At 33.2% G+C, this 10,911-nt stretch overlaps 1 protein-coding gene across 2 annotated transcripts; it reads left to right on the forward strand.

Moving 5' to 3' along the window:
* The first annotated feature begins 3,419 nt into the window (after positions 1–3,419).
* On the forward strand, positions 3,420–10,911 carry LOC112001633 (putative leucine-rich repeat receptor-like serine/threonine-protein kinase At2g14440). Of its 2 annotated transcripts, XM_024033807.2 has the most exons (9): positions 3,422–3,887; positions 3,981–4,524; positions 5,727–6,181; positions 6,635–6,770; positions 6,860–6,931; positions 7,014–7,082; positions 7,361–7,432; positions 10,221–10,292; positions 10,374–10,911. In XM_024033807.2, the coding sequence occupies exons 1-9, from the start codon at positions 3,803–3,805 to the stop codon at positions 10,411–10,413; spliced, it is 1,545 nt and encodes a 514-aa protein (XP_023889575.1). In that variant the 5' UTR covers positions 3,422–3,802; the 3' UTR covers positions 10,414–10,911. The 2 variants fall into 2 exon arrangements, 1 of the variants encoding a protein (XP_023889575.1); XR_010632846.1 differs by lacking the exons at positions 10,221–10,292; positions 10,374–10,911 and having other exon boundaries at positions 3,420–3,887; positions 6,850–6,931; positions 7,361–7,407.

Here is a 10,911-nt window from a genome sequence, read left to right on the forward strand (position 1 = left end):
CCAACCATATGAACACACTTGCCTATAGGGATGGAACCAGGACTTAGAGTTAGGGGGACGATTTTATTGTTAGCTAGCTGCATGTGGTGGTTTCAACTTTTGGCTCTACTATTTAGCCGGCAAAGATTTTCTTTTATTATTATTATTATTATTATTATTTTTTTTGGTTTGTAAAGCGTGTCTTTTGTTGATAAGGACAAAATTATTTTGTTTAAAGTTTTTAAAGGGCTAAGTTGTTTGTATTTTGTAAAATTGGTTGATTAGTCTCAATTTCCTTTTTTAGCTTTACTATCACCTATCGGTAATTTTTTTTATTGGGCTAATATTTTGGCCTTGTGTGTGTGTATATATATTTTAGATCTATAAAAAAATTTTATGGCCTTTCAAAGAAGAAAAATACTAGATCTACAAACTTTTTTACAAATTGTTGTTATTATTAGTGATTATTAGTAAGTTAAAAAGTGATGTATATGGTGGACCCAAATACAAATCATCAGTAAAAATTTGCTATCTCAATAGTTTGTAAAAATATTGTAAAAAAGTTTGTAGTTGTGACATTGCTCTTATAATAATCAATAGGAGGACAAAATGTAATTTTATTGAACGAAGTTGCTAAAATTAGTTTCTCAAAAAAAAATAAAAAAAAAAGCTAAAATTAGTACCTAAATATATAATTATATAGTTATATATTCTTTTTCTTTTTGAAATTACGGGGCTATTGCCCCCTAGTCCATGAATGGCTCTGCCTGTCACTAGTATAAATCTAGCCTAAAAGCTCCGATGCTCAACTCAGAAAGGTTTGCAATTAAGGAAAATTAAGTGTGGAAAAGATCTCGTAACTGTTCTTAGATGAAATTAACTCTTAAATAGGCTTGTTTATGGGCTGTTTCGCTTATTTTTAGCCATTATCTATTGTAGTTTAATAGGCTTTAAATAAGGAGCGTAACCACCCCATAGTGTGTGTGACTGTGGACATGTAACTATAGATTTTTCATTTTTCATGGGTAGCAAATGTCTTATTGGATATGGTGATTAGGTCTTAGTGCTTGTTCATGAGAGCACTCGTATTAGTGCTTGTATATATAATTAAAAAATAAAAAAATAAAAAAATAAAAAGAAGATCACATTTTAGCTAATTAAGCCTAAAATTCACCCACATCAAGCCATGTAAAGTTGTATAAAAATACATGGTAGCTATAGTAACCATGTAAATTTTCACGAGCACTATTATTCATTTTGCATTTAATGTTTTACTCTTTCTTTACGTATTCCAAGAATGAAGGAAGAGAGTCTGTGATAGTTGTTGTGTGTGAAAAAATAAAAATGATTAATTTTTTTATATTTTAATAAAATATAATGTAAAATAGATAATCTAATGATAGGTGTTTTGAAAAGTGAGTATGTAAAGTTATAAAAAAAAAAAAAAGTTGATTTTTATGCTAAAATAAAATAGACATAAATTTTTGCACATGCTAATGCGAATATCCCCAAGATACTTGAGCTGCCCTGAGCTTAGGTTGATCATGGTTGGGCCTTTACTCATATTCCTTTTTTTTCTTTTTTTTTCTTCATTTTCCTCTATTTTGAATATGTAGAAGTGTAGATAGCAGGACAGAAGGAGAAGAGGTTTAAACCACAAACATGAGGTACCATAAATAATATCACTATTATTAGCTTATCATTTGAATTCTTCATGTTGTCTTTCTAATTATGGTATGTTATTATTTTTTGTATAAACGAATATCACCCTAAAATGTTTTGTTTATGCTTGTTTAGATTGGCTTCATAGTGTTCTTTTTAAAAAAGAAAAAAAAAATGGCATTATAGAATACCCTCTATACAATTATCCTCCATTAAATTAGACTATAAATATTCTTTATGTATCATCTAAGTAAAGTGATAAAACCTTCTTAAAAATAAGTACAGTGATAAAAAAAAAAAAAAAAAATTGGATTGAAGATTTGAAACTCACACCATTCTAACATAACAATCACTCCAATAAATGTTGTGATTCAAAGCTAAATAACTAAAAAGAATGAAAAAAAAAAGTAGACAAAAGCCTAATAAATATAACGCACATTTCGTTTCAGCGATAATATTTTCTAGAAAATGAGTTATTTTCCAAAAAAACATTTTCTATAAAAGTATCTCGTTCAAAACTAATTATCATAAATTTCCTCATTTAGCTTTTTGTGGGATAAAATTGTTTTAAAAAAATAGTGGAAAATTTTTTTTAGAAATAAATAATATTTTTTATGTTGACTAAAGATAGTTTTCATTTAACTCATTTTTTTGATGCTACCAAACAATGGAAACTACAGAAAATTTTTACACAAAGTTTTCTATTGAAACAAACAAAGCTTTATTCAAAATCACTTAGACACTTACAAATATTTATAATTTAAATAGCTATAAATAAAAGATGTCGTAGAATTGTAAGTCTAGCTCGACATTTCCTAAATCTTTTGATTATATTGTGTGGATGGAGGAGATTCCTCTTAAGTTTTCTTTTGTTCTTCAGGTTGATATAGCCGGCCTTCTTTAATAAAGTTCTTAGTATTTCTTCTCTCCAAAAAAAAAAGTCTAATTTAAAAAATGTCTTTGATCTTATCATGACAAATGCTTAGAAGTTGTCAATTAAAAAACTTCAAAAATATTAATCTTATATTTTAATAGTGTATTACAACATATCATTTATTCATTTATTCAAGGAGGTAAATATAAACCTCATTAATCAATAATACGGTAAAGGACAAAATTGAGCTCCAAACAAATTATAATTTGGGGCTATCTCTTTTAACCCATTAGAGCATTCACATCAAGTTTCTAAAATATATATATATATATATATATACTTTATACAGTAAAAAGTTATTTATTTTATCAACTCACTTTACAATATATACATTTTTTTACACTCTAAAAAATATATTTCTCTCTCTTCTAACCAACAACAAAATATGATATTTTCCTATATTTAAGAACCTACAATTTATAGTTACTAAAGCCCCGTTTGATACACGAGTTCAAACACATGTTTTCAGTTTTTAAACATTACGCGTAGTCCTACGCTTTTTCACCCACACGTATTTAAAAAAAAAAAAAAAAAAACTAAAACTGAAAACTGTTATTTAAACACATATACCAAACGGACCCTAAATTTTTTTAGCAATAGTCACCTGGGTAAATGTGGTTTTGGAGGGTGAGTGGATCTAAAATAATAATTGGGGAATTTTAAGCCGTCTCGATACTAAGCCCTTAGTTGGCAAAACTATTTATGGGTATTAATCTTCCCTCAAAATATATATATTTATATGTGTGTATTAATCTAACAAGACAAAACTAAATATATTTTTTTTTCCAGAAGGTAAATGAAGCCTTTCACATCTCCAGATTTACAACAGAGAGAGAACTGAAAAAACCTTTAAACCAACTAACAGCGGCCCACCAAATAAGAAGAGAGCAACGGCTCCATTTCCTTTACTTCACCTAACGCCCAACTGAAAAAACCATATAAAAAAACATTAAAATGTATAAATACCTACTACTACTTGACTTGGCCCTTGTTTTCCCGCGTCATCCCCACCACCCCTTATACCTTCCTCTTCCCTAACTCCACATTCCCTCTCTCTCTCTCTCTCTCTCTCTCTCTCCTCTCCTATTCCTTGCTTGCATGATCTACCAAAGTAGACCCATTCAATTTCAAACCCACCAAAAAAAAAACCCTAACTACTACAAGAAAAAAATTCAATAAACCAAACCAAACCAAATCTTCCCATTCTCACATGCCTATCTCTCAACCATGTCTTTCCTCTCCCTCCTTCTCCTCCTCCTCTTTTCCTTCCTCCCTCTCTCACTCTCTCAACAACAACCTCCACCCCCTAAAGGTAATAATAATAATCACATGTTTTCTTGATTTTTTAACGGAGACGTTCAAATTATCATAAATTGTAACTACTTTTTTTGTTTTTTGTTTTCAGGTGTTTTGATTAACTGTGGGGCCACCGAGAATTCGATAATTGACGATCGAGAATGGTTAGCGGACACCGGTTTCGTGTCCGGTGGGACCCCGAAAAACCTGAAGATCCCGGTCACCGTCCCTACACTCGCCACCGTCCGATCGTTTCCTCGCCACCTTCACACCAAATACTGTTTCGTCGTCGACGTTTTCCGCTCCGCGAAGTACGTAATCCGAACCACCTACTTCTACGGAGGAGTCAACGATGGGCAGGGCTCTCCGCCGGTGTTCGATCAGATGGTGGACGGGACTTTCTGGAACGTCGTGAACACCACCGTGGATTACGCGAACAACGCGGCGTCGTATTACGAGGGCGTCTTCGTTGCGCAGGGGAAGACTATGAGTTTGTGCATCGGTTCCAATAAGTATACGGATTCGGACCCGTTCATTTCGGCTTTGGAGTTTTTGATAGTTGGGAAATCGCTCTATAATACCACGGATTTTGGCAATTTTGGTCTCAGCTTGGTTGCAAGGAACAGTTTTGGATATTCTGGGCCAATTATTCGGTATGTGGAAGCCTTTAATTTGTGATTCATGTGCTTGTTTCTGTTTAAATTAGCATTTTTTATGAGATATCAGTTCTAGAATTTGTGTGTGTGTGTGGATTAATTCGATAGTTATAAGAGGAAAAGGAGGCGAAAATCAGGAAGTGTCAGTTGAACTACGAAACTTGTGATATAAGTTTTAGCACTATTTTTTTTTTTTTTTTTTTTATAGAAGTTCTAGCACTGTTGATATAGGAAGAAAGTAGAGGTTTTTTTTTTTGAAGTCAAGAAAAGGGGAGTTTGAACCCTTTGCGAAAACCAAGAAGTCAGGAAGTGATAGTTGAACTACGAGGTTCATGACATTAAGTCCTAGCACTCTTGATATAGGAAGAAAGTAGAGTTTTTTTAAGTCAGGAAAAGGAGAGTTTGAACCCTAGGCAAAAACCAGGAAGTCAGGAAGTGATAGTTGAACTACAAGGCTCATGACATAAGTCCTAGCACTATTGATATAGGAAGAAAGTAGAGTTTTTTTTAAAAATTATATAGAGTTTTAACTAAAAAGCTATTTTGCCATTTGAGTGTTTGGTAAATGAGAGTGAATAGTGTTTTAAAGTTCTAGATTTTATAAAGCATGAACATTGAAATGTAGAGCTTTTCATAAAGCACCCAATTTTAATGTTAATCTTAAAGTTGAAATCAATTTTAAGGAAGTCCCATTAAAGATATTTAGTAAAATTGTCAAACGTTTAGCAAATTCTGCTAAAACAACTTTAAGGCTCCTAAAATCAATTTGACACCTCTTCAAAAGGAGAACTAGAGAAGCAATTTGTATATGTCAAATAATAATTAAAAACGGTGAATTGTGGAGCTTTTCCCTAAAGGCCCCAAGTTTCAGCTTTAGCCTTAAGGCTGAAAAAAAAGAAGCTTTAAGGACATTTTAAACTCTTTAGTGAAATTGTCAAACTTTTGGTAATTTAAGCTAAAAGAGTGTTTACCACTTAAAGTACTTTTGAACCCCTCTTAAAGCAAAAATGGACAGGCCTAATATCTCTTCATTTAGCAGATAATTTGTTATGTCTGCAAAGAAGTGACAATTCAAAACTAGCAACTCATGAACTGGATATGGTGCTTATTTAACTTCTAGGTTGTCAGTTCATTTGTTCAGTTTTGCTTGCGTATTCTTTATCATCTTGTGCTTAAGTGTGATAATTTGGTATTGCCAGGTATCCTGATGATCAATTTAATCGGTTTTGGGAGCCATCAAGAGATAATGATTCTACAGTATCAGAAAACAGAAATATATCTGTTTCTGGTTTCTGGAACGTTCCTCCTCTAAAAGTATTCGAGGCAGCTCTGACAACTACCAAAGTACAACCCCTGGTGTTGAATTGGCCTCCAGCATCCCTTTCGAACTCAATGTACTACATTGCTCTTTACTTTGCAGACGACCGTAATTCAAGCTCAAGGGTGTTTAACATAAGCATAAATGATGTGCCATATTACCGTACTTTGAATGTCACTCCAGCAGGTGCTTGTGTCTTTGCAACCCGGTGGCCTCTTCGTGGTCCTACAAAGATAACTTTGACCCCTGCTGTGGGTTCAGACATTGGTCCTCTGATAAATGCTGGAGAGATTTTTGAAGTGCTAGATCTTGGGGGAAGAACTGCTACTCGAGATGGTATGTTTACTTCCAAATAGCATCTTTTATAAAGGCAATGAAACTGGATTAATTTCTAGTCAGTGGTCAGGTTATTTCATTGATGAGCCCAGCTAAAACATACATGGCCAAACAAAGATATAGGAAAGTGTGTTTTGTAATTGGTGTTAAAAAAAAAGTGGGAAAAATAGTTTAATCATATTCTCTGCATTACACTGGATGGCATTTTTTTAGTTATGCCTAAGCCATTGGCTGTGGCTCACCTAAGCAGTGTCCTGTCAAGTTAGTGGTACAGAAAATTAATCTGGCCTAAATAACAGTTTCCTTTGAGACAAGTGAAATGTGTTTGACCATAAGGTGCTTGGTTGATTCCTCTCTCACAACACAACCTCTTTAAACATTGTTCAGTACACTTCATATGAGGTTTTTCAATTACATGATTTTTTAAAGGGGGAACTGTATTTCTTTTCACAGTTATTGGTTTGTCAAGAGTAAAAGATAGTCTCAAGAATCCTCCACTTGTTTGGAATGGTGATCCTTGCATGCCCCGCCAGTACTCTTGGAGTGGCATTACTTGCTCTTATGGTCCCCGGATCCGTGTGATCTCCTTGTAAGCGAGACTTGACTTGCTGTCTCACAATAATTTGTATAGTTTCTTTTGCATTCCTTAAAAGGCTTACCATTTCCAGTTGTCTCCAGAAACCTGACAAGCATGGGCCTCTCAGGATCACTGTCTCCTAGCATTGTCAATATGACGGCATTGACTAACATGTAGGTTTTCAGTTATAAATTTTTTGATTAATGAAATTGAGAGGTATGGATTTGATGATTGACGATTTAATGCTATTAACAGATGGCTTGGGAATAACAGTTTGACCGGACCTATTCCTGATCTCAGTTCATTGAAGATGCTAGAGACATTGTAAGTTGTGAGGGTTTGGGTTATTTTTTATTTTTTATTTAATCTCTGCCTATTGTCATTTGTGATTGAGCTCATAATTGCATATAAAATTATTGCCACTTGAGCCTCATTCTCAGTTCATTGAAGAAATTCATTTTCCTCTGTCCATTGCTTATGTTATAACTATTCCATTGTTTGGATTGTATTATCTGAATGCTTAGAACCTGAGACCTTTTCATGTGATTATTTATTTAGAAATTTTGTTTCTTTTCTTTAATTCAATACTATTTTCCTTTAAGGCATTTGGAAGGCAATCAGTTTAGTGGTTCTATTCCCTCATCACTTGGGGACATTAAAGGCTTGCGTGAACTGTAAGTTTTATTCTGCCATATTTTTTGCTTTTCCCTCTCCTAATCAGTGCATGCATGATAGTTTTTGTTGATTTACTGTATATTTCATAGTACCTTCAATACTTCTCTTATGTGATGGATGTAGTTCCATCCAAATCATGTTAAAACAGTATACTTATAATTGTTCTGCTCCTACTTATCAAAGTTATGAACTTATAATCACCATTACAAGTCCTAGGAAGTACTGTGATAAAAATTTCTAGGAGAACTAACTTTGATCAGATTGAGTATCACTTATCAACAACATCAACATCAATATCTTTAAACTCTTTTTTTTTTTCTTTGCAATGATATGAGAGAGATTTATTATCTACTGGCATATCTTATTCCTGCTTTTTTTGGGGGGGGAAGGGGCGGGGGTGGGGTGGGCTTGGGGGATAATAAATTACAAGATTAGGAACGAATCTATCATTAAGTTAGTTTTGGTTTGATATAAGGATGGTGAACTATTCTAATTCTCATTTTCTTTGGTACTTTGACCTATATCTAATTAAACTGAACAAAGCCTTCACTCCAATTAATTTGGATCAGCTCTGTCTATCTTCCATTAACCCAACTATCCATGATCTATATATCAATTTGCTCTAAAGTATACTGTAATCTTACAACTCAACTATACACAAGTCAACAAGACTTAAGTCTCAACTAATTGGGATCAGCTATATAAATCCTTCTTCTTCTTTTTCTGATTAATTGGAGCTCGTATTAAAGTTGGTATTGTTTTTTGCATCTTTACTGATCATATTGTTTCTAACTGCTTCTACCCACATCATTCCCACACCTCTTTTTATGTTCTTTAGTTTCTTAAAGAGAGAGAGAGAGGACTTTGAAAGCACAATCTTGGTGATCCTTTGGGCCCATCGTAGCCCTAACAGGCCCAAGCCCATATAGATCACACTTTTTACTCGATAGGAACTCATACTTTGTATTTCCTTTTTGATGCCTTCCACCATGATACATCTAACAGCACACTGAAGAAATCTCCTAACAATGTCAGTGTCAGATTCATCTATTTCCTCTGAGGCTTCAAGGGGCAGTATAGACAACAATTAGAAGCATTGTATATTTGTTAGTGAGGGTTGGTGAAACTTGGGATGTTCTATTGTTTTCTTATCTGACTCTTAGATTTAGTTTGCTAGCAATTATAGATATAATATGGTGGCTGTCCCCAGCGCTCCACTGCACTCTATGAGAGAGCACCCTTGTCAACTTGTTGGGACTTGGAAAACAACAAGAATACCCCTTTCAGTTCAAAATAATGGGATTGAATAACCTATACTTATAGATTGTTATTGAGCACTGGATTGCCCAAGGAATTGCTGCTTAAAAATTTAACTTTATTCAAGGAATGGATTATGTTTATATAGGCTTTCAAAGGAACTAAAGGTGCTTCTGTCCACTAATATACATATTTGCAATATCTCTGACCATTTGCTTTTAGTCAAGTGGCCTGAGTATATATATTATAATTTACTAATTATGAGCTGGGAAAGGTGGGATGCTAGAAGCCTTGAGGGTCCTAAGGAATCCAAAACTCACTTGTTCCCTTGTTGGATCTGACCTTAAATCATTGGTTTTCCCTTTCATTTTAGTATGTCAGTTTACACAAAAAAGACGGAATTAAAAAATCTTGGTTGAGTTTTGTAGTTTTAGGTTGGAGTACTGGTATGTTTGAAATGATAACTTAGAATAGGCCCTTTGTTTAATTGGAATTGAGACAGTTTCATTGTATGAGATCTGTAACTTACGTTACAAATGAGCGACAAAATAAATAAAATAATGATGGAAAGTCATAAGGAAAAAATATTGTATATGACTATATGTTCCATATTGAAATATGGTAATTTCATTCCTAATATACATATATAATATATAGAATCTCCTCTTACCCATTAATTGGCTATCAGATAACCTTCTACACGTATTTTAATGTAATTTCATTCCTAATATACATATATAATATATAGAATCTCCTCTTACCCATTAATTGGCTATCAGATAACCTTCTACACGTATTTTAATCACATGACTTTTAAGTAATTTAACTAAGACGTGTGACTTCTAAATAGGTAAGTACACGTGAATACTCATTTGAATTCCCATGTATTGGGTTGAATAAACTTTCCTCCAAATCAATTTAGAGGAAAATTCTATCCTAATACATTCATGTGTGCGTGTGTGTGTTATCTTGTGATTACCTATATATATATATATATATGATGCTGCCCAATATTAAGAAGATTGGACCCTTGAACTTGATCTACTTCACATGATTTATTTTACCCATATCAGAATGAGAACTGACAATCACAACTAAAACATTTGCTTTTTTTATTGTGCTGTAAATTACATCTGGATACTGTAGGATTTCCATGTTTGATCTGTCTTATTTGTTGGAGGGTGGCAATCACATTTTATCTCATGGTCTGTGCTTTGTTTGTATGATTGAGCAATTCCCTTGTTTACTGACATGGAATAAATAATCATTAGCTCACATAATTGTTAATGCTACCAGAGGTAAATTATCACCTTTAGATTTTAAAACTAAATTTCAATCAATTATTATGCTAATTTATTCTTTAATTTCTGGAAGATTTTTCATATATGCTTCTGACACTGCCATTGAATGAAAACACTATTAGACATTGATTTGATTCCTTTTTTTTTTTTGGTCTTTATATTAATGTTCAATTAAAAAAAATTGGCAACTCTAATTATCAATGTACCTGACCTAGTTCCTGTCTTTCAGTTTCTTACAGAACAATAATCTGACTGGTACAGTTCCAAATAACCTTAAAGATAAACCTGGACTGAACCTTAGGTAAGTTTGAACATCCTCTGGTGTTATTATCCATATCTTATCCACCGCCATTTATGCTGATTGTTTAAATTTGATTATCAGGACTTCTGGAAATAATTTTGGATCTCCCCCACCTTCTTGAGCAAGTATGTGTATGGATCCAATGGTAGAGTTGACTTGGCTGCTTTCTCAAGAAACTTGATTCAGATCATTCATTTGTATATAGATACATTCTGTAACAGAGCTGTGTCACATTTTGTTTTACAAATTTTGATGGAAGTTCTTTATTGCAAGCTCTCCAACTGTGAAATTGAAAGTTCTGCATACTTTGATATCTTTAGCTGGGAGCTCTTCAAAGCAATTTGAATACTCGAAATGGTTGTTCATAGTCAGTCAGTCTGATTCTTTTTTTCTCGGTAGGATTGGATCATACTTTCGAATTCATGTAATTGTCCATATAGTCATTTCTTATTCTTTTAGATATACTTTTTCTTGTTCTGATAGTGTATTATAAGCTATTCTTCTTCTTCTTCTTTTTCCCTCTCCCCCGTGGGTGTACTGTGTACAATGAATATTGTTCATGTTTTTGTACCTACTAAAAAAATTATTTCATTTTTTTATATAACGTGGTTTGGTTCTA

This window comes from Quercus suber, unplaced genomic scaffold (genome assembly GCF_002906115.3).
Source record: "Quercus suber isolate HL8 unplaced genomic scaffold, Cork oak 2.0 scaffold_16, whole genome shotgun sequence".
Lineage (NCBI taxonomy): Eukaryota > Viridiplantae > Streptophyta > Magnoliopsida > Fagales > Fagaceae > Quercus > Quercus suber.

Excerpts from the sequence above, each read along its gene's own strand:
- LOC112001633 (XM_024033807.2), top strand. The coding sequence starts at position 3,803 with ATGTCTTTCCTCTCCCTCCTTCTCCTCCTCCTCTTTTCCTTCCTCCCT. Across the intron at positions 7,083-7,360 it reads TTGAAGATGCTAGAGACATT|GCATTTGGAAGGCAATCAGT; the intron begins GTAAGTTGTGAG and ends TTTTCCTTTAAG. Across the intron at positions 7,433-10,220 it reads ATTAAAGGCTTGCGTGAACT|TTTCTTACAGAACAATAATC; the intron begins GTAAGTTTTATT and ends CCTGTCTTTCAG.